Source organism: Cherax quadricarinatus, chromosome 10, assembly GCF_038502225.1.
Source record: "Cherax quadricarinatus isolate ZL_2023a chromosome 10, ASM3850222v1, whole genome shotgun sequence".
In the NCBI taxonomy this organism is placed as follows: domain Eukaryota; kingdom Metazoa; phylum Arthropoda; class Malacostraca; order Decapoda; family Parastacidae; genus Cherax; species Cherax quadricarinatus.
Window position 1 is genome coordinate 3810250 of NC_091301.1, and position 16575 is coordinate 3826824.

Genomic DNA, 16575 nt, shown 5'->3' on the forward strand with positions numbered 1-16575 from the left:
CTAGTTCCTAGGTAGGGGAAAGGACACCGGGGTCGATCCCATTCCGTTGAGGTTTCTTGGCGGTGGCGTAGTTTGCCGTGGAATCTGGATTGCCTAGGGATGTCCCGATCCCTCTCCGGTATCCCGGAGTAGCTTTGGGTGTCTTTTGGGCGACGGGTGTATCTCTGGAAGCCACCTTTCGGATTCCGGGGGTGGTGGCTGAAGGAGGTATGCTTTGTGGCGGATATCCGGCCGCCCTCTCTTTTGTCCACCGAGGTAGCTCGGCAGATGTGAGGTTGCTATCCCGGATTGCTGGTTTACTGGCATGAAGGGTAGGGTATGGCACGGGTTCCATGCTGCATCTGCGCTACTAGCGGTGTCGAGTCCTCTTGGGCGCGGAGGGAGATTTCCGGCCCTTTCATTCCTCCTGGGAACTATTCCTCCCCGCTCCCCCCTTTTTTTATTCTTTTTTTTGTTTTTATTTTCTTTTCTTCTTTCTTTTTTTTTCTTAAAAACAAAAAGCAAAGGAGTAACCTAACCATGGCAGCCCTAGTCCATGAAACCACTACCCCCGGGCCCCTTCTTGATACCGCACCCCATTCTGACCCTGCCTTGTGTTTAGACCACTCTTCGGACACTCCTGATGCCCCTGTACCTCTTGCTGGTGCTGTTTCCTCACCCGCTTCAGGTACCGGGGCTTCGACTGACTCCTTCGATTTGTCTGAACTCCGCTCTCCTTTGACTATGCTTCCGGCTTCTCCCTCTACGGTACGGCAATTTTCGAATCGCCCACCCATTTCATGCCGGACCAACTCCGGTCCTACTCCTAAACGCCAACGTCAATCTCCTGATGATGCTCCGTCGTTACCTTCCCATTCTACTCGGAAACGACCGACACGTCAAGCACTCCCTCTCCACGCTCAGTTTCGGACCACACAATGGACTAAATTCTTTACTTTAAGACCAACTTCTTCTTCTGCCTACCTTTCTGACCATAGTATTGCCAAAGCGCTCCTGCGTCATGTTGGCAGAGATATTTCATTTCACGCTCTCAAGAGCGGTACGCGCATCGTCACTGTCCAGAATGCTACCCAAGCTCATGATCTTTCTCTCCTTTCGAATATCGATACTACTCCTATCACTATTGAAAAACATCTTTCTCTCAATTCTTGTAGTGGTACTGTCATTCTGCCCCATACCATAGTCCAACAGAATTTCCAGTCATGTGGCAATGACATTTTTGAACAGCTGGAACTCCAGGATCTCCCAATCCTCAAAGTAGACACTTATGTCCTTCCTGCCCGGGGGCGGAGACGTTACCCTTGCAATGTGGCTCGTTTAACTTTTGACAGCCGAGAACTCCCGTCCTCTGTATATGTCGCGGGACATCGGTTACAAGTTCGAAAGGTGATACCTACACCGCAACAATGTAGAAATTGCTGGCGTTTTGGTCACCCAGCGAAATATTGCAGATCTATGGCCGAATGCCCAGTCTGTGGTGCCGACAACCATTCTAATACATCTTGCAGTCAACCTCCATCTTGCCTTAATTGTAATGAAGCTCACCCTTCGTACTCCCGCCGTTGCCAGGTCTACTTAAATGAACGTGAAATCCGTTGCCTCAAAGAGGCAGAAGGTCTCCCTTATGCTATGGCAGTTACTCATCTCCGCCTCCAAGGGAGACTACCCCGTGTTTCTTATTCTCGTGTTTCCAAACATCCCCCCACTTCTGGGGTCCCATCTTCTGCAGCCTCCTCTGTTGTTACCCCTCCCATAGCCATTACGGCATCTAATCCTTTTGCTGTCCTTGGCTCTGACGTCCCGACTACAACTCAGTCTGTTCTCACATCTTCGCGTCCTTCCTCACAAGCCCCAGTATCGACAAGACCTCGTACGACACCTAATACCAATCGCCCCTCTACTCAGAAGTCCAAAAAATCCACATTGCTCAAATCTTCTTTGCCCCTTCCTTCCCTTCTTCCACCTCCACACGTTACCTTTCCAGTCTCTGTACCTAGTTCTTCCCCTCTCTCTGGCTCTATTACAAGTGTGGAGATTCACCCTCCTCCTCGTACTATGCCTTCCACCCCCGTCCCCTCCCAAGTTTCTCCCTCTTCTGTCACCTCCCAGGTTTCTACCTCTTCTGTCCCCCCCCACACTTCATCTCCAGTCCCTTACACTTTTCCCTCCCCCTCTACTTTGGTACAGTCCATTACTGTCCCAATCTTTACTCACCCTCCTCCTCCTATCTCCAATATGGTTTCCCATACATCTTTGAATTCAGAAACACTTGAAGCCATTTCAGAATATATTGCAGAGACTAAACCTTCAATGGACACTGATTCACTTCCTGTTCCTTCTCTTCCCTCTCCTCCATCTTCACAACCCCATTCTTCGCAACGCTCCGTTCCTTCGCTACTTGAACATCTTCCAATGCCACCACACGTTGACTTTTCTAACCCCTCTAGTCCGTAGGTGCCTTTACCTACAGATTCCTGATATTTTCTTCATCGCCAATCATGGCCTATTTACAGTGGAATATCCGCGGCCTCAGGGGTAATCGGGGTGAGCTTCAGATGTTGCTTTCCAGGTTTTCCCCTGTTGGTGCTTGCTTACAAGAACCAAAATTACACTCGGCTGTTTTCCAACCTATCTCAGGCTATAATTTATTGTATTCTTCGGATCCTTTCTCAGATGGGACCTTTAATGAAAGTGCCCTTCTTCTACGCAATGATATTCCGTACTGTCAACTATTTGTCCATACCTCGCTGCATTACACTGCAGCCCGTATCCACTTGAATAAGTGGTTTACAATATGTTCTTTATATCTCTCTCCTTCTCGAGCATTTTCTATCCCAGACTTTGCCTTTCTTGTTTCATCCTTACCACCACCACTTCTGTTACTTGGTGATTTTAATGCCCACCATTTCCTCTGGGGGGGGTCTCATTGTGACTCACGTGGCATTCAGTTGGAGGCTTTTCTTGCCTCTCACCCCCTCCATGTTTTAAATACGGGTACTCCCACCCATTTTGATCCTCGTACTCATACTCTCTCTTGCATCGATCTATCAGTCTGCTCTTCCTCCACAGCACTAGACTTCACCTGGTCTGTTCTACCAGACTTACATGACAGCGATCATTTTCCGATCATTCTTACTTCTCCTTCCTATTCACCACCTTCCCGTAGCCCTCGCTGGCAATTTGATCGGGCAAATTGGGATCTTTACTCACACCTCACTGCTTTTAGTGAGGTTCCTTCTTCATCCTCCATTGATGAGCTCCTACACATCTTCTCGACATCAGTTTATACCGCAGCTTCTCATTCTATACCCCACACCTCAGGCAGGCATTCTCAGAAGTGCGTGCCTTGGTGGTCTCCTGCTTGTGCTCGTGCAGTACGTTTGAAACGTGCTGCATGGGGCAGGTACCGGTACAATAGAACCGCTGAGAGACTTGTTGATTTTAAGCAGAAGCGTGCGATCGCTCGCCGTGTCATCCGTGAAGCTAAACGCACTTGTTGGCGAGACTATGTTTCCACCATCACCTCTGCTTCTTCTATGAGTGCAGTCTGGAAAAAAGTGAGGAAATTGAGTGGTAAATACTCTCCTGACCCGGCTCCTGTTCTACGGGTCACTGGTGTTGATATAGCAAACCCTCTCGACGTTGCCATTGAACTTGGCACACATCTGGTCCGTATTTCCCGAGGGCTCCATCTATGCCCCTCGTTTCTTTCCTCAAAGTCTGCCAGAGAGTTAGTACCCTTGGACTTTTCTTCTCTCGGAGAAGAACAGTATAATGTGCCTTTTACACTTCAAGAACTGGAGGCAACGCTCTCAGCTTGCCGATCATCGGCAGCTGGGCCTGATGACATTCATATTCGTATGTTACAACATTTACATCGGTCAGCCCTTGTAGTCCTCTTACACCTCTTCAATCTTATTTGGGCACAAGGAGTTCTTCCCCAGCTGTGGAAATCTGCCATTGTTCTCCCTTTCCGCAAACCGGGTACTACAGGACATGATGCCTCCCACTATCGCCCCATCGCTCTTACAAGTGCAGTTTGCAAAGTGATGGAACGCCTCGTAAATCGACGTTTAATGTGGTATTTAGAGACTCACAACAGTCTCTCCGCTAGTCAATATGGCTTTCGTAAGGGTCGTTCTACCATAGACCCCTTACTACGCTTGGATACGTATGTTCGTAATGCCTTTGCGAATAATCACTCAGTTATTGCCATATTTTTTGACCTTGAGAAGGCATATGACACAACTTGGAGGTATAATATTTTGGCCCAGGCCCATTCCTTAGGCCTCCGAGGCAATCTACCATCCTTCCTTAAGAACTTTTTAACTGACAGACATTTCCGTGTTCGAGTCAATAATGTTCTTTCCCCGGACTTCGTCCAAGCTGAAGGTGTCCCTCAGGGATGTGTTCTAAGCACAACACTTTTTCTCCTTGCTATAAATGATTTGGCCTCTGTTCTTCCACCCAATATTTGGTCATCACTCTATGTTGATGACTTCGCTATTGCTTGTGCAGGCGCTGACTGTCACCTTATTGCAGTTTCTCTCCAGCATGCGGTCGACCGTGTTTCCACTTGGGCCACCACACATGGGTTTAAATTTTCAAGTACCAAAACTCACCAAATTACTTTCACTAGACGCTCTGTTATCTCCGATCATCCTTTGTATCTCTATGGCTCCCGTATCCCCGAACGTGATACAGTCAGGTTTCTAGGCCTTCTCTTTGACCGTCGGTTAACCTGGAAACCTCACATTACCTCTCTGAAGGCAACTTGTCACAGCCGGCTAAACCTTCTTAAAACCCTTGCTCATCTTTCCTGGGGAGCTGATCGTCGAACTCTGCTTCGCCTACATTCAGCCCTCGTTTTATCGAAACTCGATTATGGTGACCAGATTTATTCCGCGGCCTCTCCTGCTACTCTCTCTAGCCTTAACTCTATCCATCACCAAGGCTTACGTTTGTGCCTTGGTGCTTTTCGCTCTTCCCCTGTTGAGAGCCTCTATACAGAAGCAAATGTTCCATCCTTGTCTGATCGCCGTGATGCCCATTGCCTTCGTTACTATGTACGCTCTCACGATCTACACAATCCTTCCATTTATAGAATGGTCACCGATATTAGTAGACATTCTTTATTCATTCGCCGCCCCTGTTTGCTCCGTCCCTTTTCTCTTCGCCTGCTTTCACTCTTGTCTTCCCTTCAGTTACCACCTTTATATGTTCATGTAGCATCTCACTTTTCCCTACCCCCCTGGGAAGTTCCAGCTGTTCGGGTCTGTTCTTTCTCACTCCCTTGCTCGAAAGCTCAACTGCCTACGGTGGCTTCCCGCTCTCTTTTTCTTGATCACTTCCACTCTCATTCTCATGCCACCGCTGTGTACACAGATGGCTCTAAGTCTTCAGACGGCGTCGGATTCGCAGCAGTGTTTCCGGACAGCGTCGTACGAGGGCATTTACTATCTTCAGCTAGCATTTTTACTGCTGAACTGTATGCCATTCTTGCAGCACTTATTCGTATCGCATCTATGCCTGTGTCATCATTTGTAGTAGTCTCAGACTCCCTTAGTGCTCTACAGGCTATACGAAAATTTGATACATCTCATCCCCTAGTTCTCCGTATCCAACTTTGGCTACGCCGTATCTCTACCAAACATAAAGATATTGTTTTTTGTTGGGTCCCTGGTCATGTCGACGTACAGGGCAATGAACAGGCAGACACTGCTGCGCGGTCAGCAGTATATGACCTACCAATTTCCTATCGAGGTGTTCCATTTCTAGACTATTTTGCTGCAATAGCTACCCACCTTCGCACCCGTTGGCAACAACGTTGGTCAACTCTGCTCGGTAACAAACTTCATTCTATTAAACCGAGCATAGGTTACTGGCCGTCTTCTTGTCATCAGTGCCGAGGTTGGGAGACCACTCTCTCCCGCCTTCGCATTGGCCACACTCGTCTTACTCATGGGTATCTCATGGAGAGGCACCCTGTTCCTCTCTGTGAGCAGTGTCAAGTTCCAGTATCGATTAGCCACATTCTGTTAGACTGCCCTCTCTATCAACGAGCACGCAGAATTTACCTCCAACGTCGTCTTCGTTCTCCTACTCTCTCTTTACCTTCCCTTCTTGCTGATGGACCCTCCTTTAATCCTGACTCTCTCATTGACTTCTTGACAACGACTGATTTACTCCACAAACTCTGATGATACTTTTCACACTCCCCTCAGCCCTTTCTGGTTCAGTCTCTTGCTGCCCTTTACCCTTTCACCATCCACTGCCCCGCTGTTATCCGTAACCTGTTGCTCATCCATCTCCCTTTTGCCACCTGATGCCCTCGCTTCCTTCCTGCCCTGCAGCGCTGTATAGTCCTTGTGGCTTAGCGCTTCTTTTTGATTATAATAATAATAATACATTTATAGGGAATGGGAAGCAATCATTTTCGATCTGAGCAAATGGAAGATAGGCCCAATTCTTTGGACTGAGTCCCCTCACCTTGAGGAAACAATCATGAATGAAGGAATGGAGGACCCCTTCCTACACCAGAAGGCATTGGTTATTGTCATGACAAACCTTGCCAGTCTGCCCCAGCATTCTCTGGTCAATGGTGCTGCATTCGAGTATTTGTCCAAGGTATCTTGATCTGAAAGTTAGAGGTACCCCTCTCCCTCTAATGAAACTTCAACTGCCTTTTCATATCTCAGGTTCAGTATATTCCCCCTTCCCTACATGTTTAAAGGTCCTATTATCAAAATAGGACCAAACCTGTATGGGGGTCATACAGCAGAGGCAGTTTACCATTGTGATAATACAGGTATTCTTTGCCTCTTATTCCACAACCTACAGCATAGCTCACTACAGTTGATACTGATCTTGACTGAATCTGCTGAAATAAAGTAATAGAGTAAGGCGATGAGGATAACAGATTAGATGACGAAAGATTGGAGGGAGAGTACGGAAGAGGCGACTTCAGATATATAGGTGTAGCGCTTTTTTATTATAATAATAATTTCTTTCAATACACCAGCCATATCCCACCGAGGCAGGGTGGCCCAAAAGAAAAAACCAAAGTTTCTCCTTTCAAATTTAGTAATATATACAGGAGAAGGGGTTACTAGCCCCTTGCTCCCGGCATTTTAGTCGCCTCTTACAACACGCATGGCCTACGGAGGAAGAATTCTGTTCCACTTCCCCATGGAGATAAGAGGAAATAAACAAGAACAAGAAACTAGAAAGAAAATAGAAGAAAACCCAGAGGGGTATGTATATATACACTTGTACATGTATGTGTAGTGTGACCTGAGTGTAAGTAGAAGTAGCAAGAAGTACCTGAAATTTTGCATGTTCATGAGACAGAAAAAAAGGACACCAGCAATCCTACCATCGTGTAAAACAATTACAGGCTTTCGTTTTACACTCACTTGGCAGGACGGTAGTACCTCCCTGGGCGGTTGCTGTCTACCAACCTACTACCTAGGTATAATAATAATAATCTTCAGATATATAGGAGTGGACGTGTCAGCAGATGGGTCTATGAAGGACGAGGCAAATCATAGAATTGATGACAGGAAAAGGGCGATTATTATAATAATCAAGGGGGAAGCTCTAAACCCGGAGGATTATACAGCGCCTGGGGAGGGGATGTGGAAGGCATTCAGGCTTAATTTGGGGAACTGGAGCACAGATCCAATTCCCTAAATCAAGAGCCCATCACCAACATCAAGGAACCTTCCTTGAGGGGAGGAAAAGGACGAGTGGTGCATTTAGGAGTGTGAAGACAAAGAACTTTGTCCGTGGAAGCAAAGAGGGGAATGTACAAGAGTATAGTTATACCAACACTCTTATATAGGTGTGAAGCATGGGTGGTGAATAATGCAACAAGGAGAAGGCTGGAGGCAGTGGACCCCTCAAGGAAGGTTCCTTGACGTTGGTGAGGGGCTCTTGATTTAGGGAATTGGATCTGTGCTCCAGTTCCCCGAATTAAGCCTGAATGCCTTCCACATCCCCCCCCAGGCGCTGTATAATCCTCCGGGTTTAGCGCTTCCCCCTTGATTATAATAATAATAATGGAGGCAGTGGAGATGTCATGTCTGAGGGCAATGTGTGGTATGAATATAATGCAGAGAATCTGTAGTTCGGAAATTAGGAGGCGGCGCAGGATTACCAAACCTATTATCCAGACGGCTGAGGAGGGGTTGTTGAGGTGATTGACATGTAGAGAGGATGGAACAAAATAGAAAACTTTCGAGAGTGCAAAAATCCATAGTGGAGAGAAGGTGGAGTAGGGGTCAGCCTAGGAAAGGTTGGAGGGAGGGGGTAAAGGTGGTTTTGTGCGCGAGGGGCTTGGACTTCCAGCAAGCATGCGTGAGCAAATTTGATAGGAGTGAATGGAGAAATGGTTTTTAATACTTGACATGCTATTGGAGTGTGAACAAAGTAACATTTATGAAGGGATTCAGGGAAACCAGCAGGCCAGATTGGAGTCCTGGAGATGGGAAGTGTAGTGTCTGCACTCTGAAGGAGGGGTGTTAAAGTTCCAGTTTTATCACTGTAGTGTAAGCATGCCTCTGGCAAGAGTGATGAAGTGAATGATAGAAGTTTTTTTTTTGGCCACCCTGCCATGGTGGGAATCGGCCGATGTGTTAAAAAAAAAAAATTAGTATACAGCACTGCTCTGATAGCTCTGAGTTACTTGAGGCAAATATTGCAAATCTGTACTATACAGCTATGACACTACAAAGATGTATTTAAGGTTATCCTAGATCACTAAAATTTGATATTTTGCAATTTTTTTTTAGGTATAATCTCAAGGCTACTAGAAATACTTTAACTTTGACAATGTCATGGGGAATAAGTTTGTTTACATATTATACAATCAAAAAGAAGCGCACAAAGGCTAATTTGTTTACATAATATTTTAAGAAGTGCAAAAACTGTTAAAATATATACATTCACATCATATACTTTTATTTAATTTGTTTAAATAGTAACACTAAATTATTAAAAATAATGAATAAAAAGCCACATGTTGTTGAAAATATTTACTGGAAATAAAGCTTGAATATCAACAGATTATAAGTACATTCTCTTATTCCACAAATTATAAAACTATCTTACCAACAGAATATGAAATTAAAGAAAAACTTAATATAATTTGGAAATGCATGTAATATTTATGACTAAAACCTATTAGTTTTTGCTGCATCCTTTGCAAATATCCATATTTAACAATTCCTTAATATGATGAAAAACAGTATGCTGATTTCTCTTCAATGTGTCTTGCTTTAGAACTCTGTGTTAAATGGCCAGTATTTGTGATCCTTCACCCTAAGAGAAAAAGAATACACATTTGAATATGTAAGCATGTTCTGGGCATTTCTGACAATCAAAAAGGTTGAAACTCTTCAATTTTTCATTTATGCAATGATATACATTCTTGTGAATTAACATGGTAGTATACAAAAAAATTTTGCACTAAAACCTTATATTATGCTAATTTCGGCATGTTAACTTAATTCTACATAATTTATCTTAGATCAACACACTTGACCCTTTCACTGTCAGTCCCGTAATACTACAGCTTGCAAGCCAGTGTCAGTCCCGTAATACTATACGAAAATTCTAGGGACCTCCAATCTTGTGGAGAAAGCTGGTAGGCCTATGAGAGAATTGGTCCGAGTGGTCAGTGTGTGCAGTATAAAAAAAATCCCGTAGCATGCACTGCATGTTACAAGATTTAATCCAAGGAAGCAAACAACTAAAAGCCTTAAATTGAGATTACTCCAGCATATCAAAGACAATCCCCTTAAAAGCAGGGGTTCCCAACCTTTTCTATACTCCACACCCCTAGGAAATGTTTGATTAATGTTGCACCCCCAACAAAAGTAATATCACATCTGATTTCAAAAATTAGAAATTTGACTCACAAACTGAACTAAATACAGTACTGCGGGTGAACAAATTCAACTCAAAAAATAAGCTTTCACGCACCAGCCGTATCCCACCAAGGCGGGTTGGGCCAAAAGGAAAAATTAAAGTTTTTTCTTTTACATTTAGTAATATATACACAAGGGGTTACTAGCTCCTTGCCCCCGGCATTTTAGTCGCGTCTTACGACGCACATGGATAAAATGCAAATACAATGGTCCCTCAATAGTCATCCAGCCTGAAAGTCGTCCATTTCGGAAATACAGTAGTCCCGTTATTTCGTTTAAACACTGCCTTGCAAATGGTCCGTTAATTCGCTAATTGTCTTTCGTCCTGGACACGTACTCACGGCCCAGCTACCTCAGCCTCCCTTCCCAGCCAGTGTGTCATTGTTTACCAGTGAGCGACGGTCCCCTCACGTGTTCATACGAAATATTTCATAATATTTCATTGATTTTAGTGCAGTTGCATGATGATTTGGTAAAGAAATTGCCTGCAACTAGTGGTGATGTGAGTGAATTTAAGGCCAGCAAAGGCTGGTTTGAGAGATTTAAGAAGCGTACTGGCATACACAGTGTGATAAGGCATGGCGAGGCTGCCAGTTCGGACCAAAAAGTGGCTGAAAAATATGTGCCGGAATTCAAGGAGTACATAGAGGCTGAAGGACTGAAACCTGAACAAGTGTTCAATTGTGACGAAACAGGCCTCTTTTGGAAGAAAATGCCAAAGAGGACCTACATTACTCAGGAAGAAAAGGCACTGCCAGGACACAAGCCTATGAAAGACAGGCTGACGCTCATGTACTCTGCTAATGCTAGTGGGGATTTCAAAGTGAAGCCGTTACTAGTGTACCATTCTGAAAATCCCAGTGTTCAAGAAAAACAATGTTATGAAGAGTAAATTGTGTATGTTTTGGAGATCTAATAAGGCATGGGTCACAAGGGACATTTTTGTCGAGTGGTTCAATGAAGTGTTTGGCCCTAGTGTGAAGAATTACCTCCTGGAAAAGAAATTGGATCTCAAGTGCCTCCTAGTAATGGACAATGCACCTTCTCATCCTCCAAACTTGGATGACCTAATTCTGAAGGAGTTTGGATTCATCACAGTAAAGTTCTTGCCCCCGAATACCACTCCTCTCCTCCAGCCCATGGACCAGCAAGTCATTTCAAACTTTAAAAAAAACTACACCAGAGCAATGTTTGAAAGGTGCTTTAATGTGACCTCAGACACTCACTTGACCCTAAGAGATTTTTGGAAAGAACACTTCAGTATTCTCCATTGCATAACCCTTACAGGTAAGGCTTGGGAGGGAGTGACTACAAGGACTTTGAACCCTGCTTGGAGAAAACTGTGGCCAGATTGTGTCCACAAGAGGGATTTTCAAGGGTTTGGGGCTGACCCTGATGAGCCTATGACAGTTGTGAACTCTATTGTGGAACTGGGGAGTTCCATGGGGTTGGATGTGAGTTTGGAGGATGTGGAAGAGTTGGTGGAGGACCACAACGAAGAGCTAACCACTGAGGAGCTGCAAGAGTTTCAGCAGGAAGAGCAACAGATTGCAGCTCAGAATCTTGCTGCAGAGGAGAAAGAGATGGAAGAAGGTGCCTTCTTCAGAAATTAAGGAAATTTTTGAAATGTGGGGTAGGATGGAAAGATTTATGGAGAAACATCACCCTGAGAAGGATGTTGCAAGCCATATCAGCAACTTGTACAGTGACAGTCTTGGCCATTTTAGGGAAGTTTTAAAGAGATGCCAGAAACAGAGCTCTCTGGACAGTCTTTTTTGCGAGACAGGACTCCAGTGACTCAAGCTGGTCCTAGAGGCATTAACAAAGAGAGAAGAGAAGTAACCCCAGAAAAGCACTTGGTACCTGAGGTGTTGATGGAAGGGGATTCCCCTTCCAAACAGTAAATAATCCAATCTCTCTCCTTCTCCAGTCTTCCATACACTACAAAGAATCACCAATAAAGGTAAGTGTTATTCTGTTAATGTTTCATTCATCATGTGCCATTGTATTGTTTATGTACTACATCTATATTTCATATAAATTTTTTTTTTGTTTTAATACTTCTGGGTGTCAGGAACAGATTAATTGTATTTACATTATTTCTTATGGGGAAAATTGATTCGAAAATCGTCTATTTCGATAACAGTCCCACTTCCAGGAACTGATTATGGACGATAATTGAGGGACCACTGTACAGTGGAACCTCTACTTGCGAGCGTGTCCACGTGCGAGTTTTTCCAAATACAAGAAGTCGATGGGTCGATTTTTTGCTTCCATACGTGAGCAAAATTTCCATAAGCGAGCAGACCTCAGACAGGTTCCTTGACACTGGTGAGGGGCTTTTGCTCTTGATCTCGGGAATTGTATCTCATTTGTTTGTTGGACTATATTATTGAAACTTGGGCAATGTATGATGGAAAGATGCATCTTAACGTACACCAAAAATGAAAGAAATCTATGCATAAATAATGGAGTTCACTTCTCAGCAATTAGCCATTCCTTAGCAGTATATTCGTATGGTTTTTATGGTTGTATTCTCGTTTTTTTTGGTCTCATTTGATAGAATGGAAGATATATTACAGAAATAGATATGATTTTGATTGCTTTCACAACGAAAAGTACCTTAAAACTGAGCTCAACGTAGGAGAAATGGTCCATTGCTTGGCTATGTTTAAGAGTAAACAAATTACGTCACTGTCCATTCCAATATGCAGTCGTGAATGGGTTGACATTATTTATACAATTATTGCAATAAGAAATATCAGTAAATCTTATATTTTTTGTGTGAATAAAAATTACAAATTATTTATATAATAATAATAATAATAATAATAATACGTATAACAATAATAATACGTATAATAACAATAATGCGTATAATAATAATATGTATAATAATAATACATATATAATAATGTACTACATATAATAATTATAATAAGACTGCTTCAAAAGGCTGTCACTAGATGGCAGTGTTTACCACAACAAAGAGGGAGCGGTTGTGGCTGCCTCCACCTGTTACATAATGACATATTTTATTCATTCTAGAGTATATATCAGGTTTCTATGTGATTTATATTGTTTATTATTTCATATTAGACAAACTGTGATAGATAAATAAGCCAAAGAGTTGATGATAGCGAAATATTCAAGGAGTATGTTGTCCTGTCTCCAGACAAACTCTTGTCGACTGCCGACACCACCCATACCACTACACGAATGACATTTTACTCATTTTAGAGTATATATCAGGTTTCTGTGTTATTTATATTGTTTATGTCATATTAGATGAAGTGAGATAGATAAATAAGCCGTAGAATTGATATTGGTGAAATTATTGAAGTACAGAATTCCACTGGAATGGATTAATTGCATTTCAATTAATTTAAATGAGGAAAACTGACTCTGCAAACGAGCAAATCCAATTGCGAGCAAGGTCATGGAATGGATTAAACTCGCAAGTAGAGGTTCCACTGTATAAATTGAGAAATTAGGAAACTTTTTGGTAAAAATGGAATTGTGTTTTTCATTAGGAGACTGTTTCACCCCCTGAAATGCCACCTTGCATTCCCCGGGTGGTGCATGCACCCCAGGTTGGAAAACTCCTGCCTTAAAGGGAGGAGAAAATTTAAGCGAATACAGAAGCAAAGTCATGAGGCTAAATATCAATGCAATGGATAACCATTCTAACTAAACTACTCTATATACTTACTAGATCTAACACAGGCAATATATTACATGCTCAAATATGATTCAATACCAAAGGAGTCCTGCTGATTTCATTAAGATAGTAGGCTTCTATTTCAATAAATATAGGAAGTTTTTTAAATAATCTTTGTTTTATATAAACAGCAAGGTTGATTTGTTAGCACCCCTTTTAATACTACTATATTCATAACTTGCCACTAAAAGCAAGTCTGAAAAATTTGAGCAGAAAGAAAAAAAAATTCTATAAATCTGATAATGTTAAGATTTTCTGTCACTAGATGCCACTGACACAACAAAAATTCTTCAAAAACTTACGCATTGAGGTGGAGAAAACGACCATTGCAATCAAAACTATCGAGGATTTTCATGCCTTCATCAGTTATGTTGAAGTCAAACACCTGTTAGGAAATTTATAATCTGTTATATAACCTTAATGAATTGTTTCTACAAATGTTTACATTTTTTATTTGAATTTTCATTCAAGAGTGTAGTTATATACAATAGTATACAAGAAGAAATACACGAACTGAAAGTCACTGCAAGGATAGTAATAGCAGTGATACTTACAGAACACTATGTAGGTTACACAGCACTCATACCAATATAAATTATCGATATACCACAGTAGGAAAGATAGGTAAAATTTAGGTTATGAACATAAAATGTTTAATGTGAACATAATTATACCAAAGTTAAAAATGATCAGCAAACATTTAAAGCCTAATAATGTCAAAGGACTTCCCTAAAAGTGTTCCTGGAGATCCCTACAGCAGAGATGTCTTAACCTTTATTAGCTTGTGCACCACCCAAACCAAATTTATTCCAATCCATGCACTTCTCCCAATCTTCAGTAAGAAAAAAATTATGCATTCAAAACTGAACAAAAATTGTCCATTTTCTGAAGTTAACAAAACCTAAAAATTACTTAGCAAACATCCTAACAAACTATTTTGCCATTTTTCTCATTAACTTTTGTACATGTTTCTATTTATGCTACTACCCACATTTCATTTTGCAACTAGCCAGAACAATACTCCCTGCAGTTTTAAATATTTCAATTTCCATTCATGAACAGACTTAAAAACATACCTGGATGTTAGATTCTATGTTAGACTTGGTAACAGATTTGGGGATGACAATGACATTGCGTTGGATCTGAAATGAAAATGCTTCTTTCTGAAACTGCATTTTGCAAGTGTTATAATATATATGATAGGTAAAAATTTACTACTTACATTTATTTATTATTAAAAAAAAAAATTATTTGCAATGTATTAAATGATATAATAAGCCTTCCTAGTCCAGTCTATGAATATTAGCATACAACACAATCACCTTACATGAAGGGCCTGTGGAATATGGAATAAGTAATGTTCCAAGCAACTAAAAGTCAACCCCCACCCCATATTCTTTTTACTACTGGACTAGGTAGTAAAAAAAAACTATAATGGCATGATTTACCTCGCATTTGGTTAGTCATTACCTGTAGCCTACTGGGCTGAAGTGGATGTATTTTAATTAGAAGGAAGTGCTAAACATTTAGGGGAGGTAAAACATCACACGGGGAACAGGAGGTAGTCGGGGTAGATCCAAGGGGAGGAAGGTCCACTTCCTTGGGTCAAGAGCCCCTCACTGGCATGAAGATTTCTCCCTTTAGGAGAGAGATGGATGTAGTCAAGAATATCACCTAATTCACTCTTGCCTGAAAGCTTTACCTACTGTAGTTGACTGCACTTCTTTCAATTCAAACCATCCAGCACAAACTTTCATTGTATTGAAAGCTCTCCTTCAGTCTCGCCCAGTTTTACAGAAAGACAGGACTTTGTCCCTCATTATCTGAGCACTGAGGGTAGCCCTATTTTGGGTAGTTATTCCCTCAATCCACTCGTGCAATAACTTTTTCCTCAAGTTTAATGACCTCTGGCATTCTCTTAAGCAGGTAAAAACTTACTTGCTGGACAAACTCTTTCTCAGTTTCTAATTGTATAAATGGTCAATTCATTTACACCAAACTCTCAGGCTGTGTCCATCATTTGTGCACCACTAAGCAGTTGCAACAAGCACTTTCACTTTCATCACCATAACAGGACCTATTATGGTGATTCTAGTATTCCTCGAGTGCCACTCTTAATATCCAGAAAACAAGAAGGAATAGCCACTAAACATTCAAGCCCCAAAGGCCAAATTGGATCAGGCAAAGAAATTCTATAGCATTTATTACCAAATTTTATGAGCAGCTTATTGCCATGCAAATTAGTGTATTTTGCCAACATTATGCACATTAACTAATACAAATCTTTTATGATTGTACATTCCATGATGCAAAGGCTTACCCAAATTACCAAATTTATTTGCACCTTTTTGAAATGTTTCAAGAAAATTGCACTCCAAGAGGTTTACCATACCAATTCAGTACATTTATTACTTTAATACGTACTCACCTAATTATGGTTGCAGGGGTTGAGTCACAGCTCCTGGTCCCACCTCTTCACTGGTCACTACTAGGTCCACACACTCCCTGCTCCATGAGCTTTATCATTTCTCTTCTTAAAGCTAAGTTTGGATCCTGCCTCCACTACATCACACTCCAGATTGTTCCACTTCCTGACATCTCTAACTGAAGAAATGTACTTCCCAACATCCCTGCGACTCATCCGAGTCTTAAACCTCCAGTTGTGACCCCTTGTGGTGTCCCATCTCCAAAACATCCTGTTCCTATCAACCTTATCAATGCCTCTTAGTACTGTACATGTTGCATTTCCCCTATCCCTCCTGTCCTCCAATGTTGTCAGGTCTATTTCCCTTAACCTCTCCTCATAGGACATACCCCTCTGTGTCTATCTTTGTCCCTCTCTCTTTATCCTCCCCCTCTGTCTCTCCATCTGTGTCTTGTGTTCTTCCTACATTCTATAACCAAAATTAAGGTACACCTGTACAC

At 42.1% G+C, this 16575-nt stretch overlaps 1 protein-coding gene across 1 annotated transcript in view; it reads right to left on the reverse strand.

Moving 5' to 3' along the window:
• Positions 1 to 9020: 9020 nt before the first annotated feature.
• LOC128687895 (aldo-keto reductase family 1 member B1) overlaps positions 9021 to 16575 on the reverse strand; it is a 33306-nt gene continuing 25751 nt past the window's right edge. The window contains exons 7-9 of the mRNA XM_053775469.2: positions 14727 to 14792; positions 13953 to 14035; positions 9021 to 9321 (exon numbers count right to left, since the gene is read on the reverse strand). Of these exons, the coding sequence (XP_053631444.1) occupies positions 9279 to 9321; positions 13953 to 14035; positions 14727 to 14792 (192 nt within the window). The 3' untranslated portion in view covers positions 9021 to 9278. The remainder of the gene's footprint in view (positions 9322 to 13952; positions 14036 to 14726; positions 14793 to 16575) is intronic.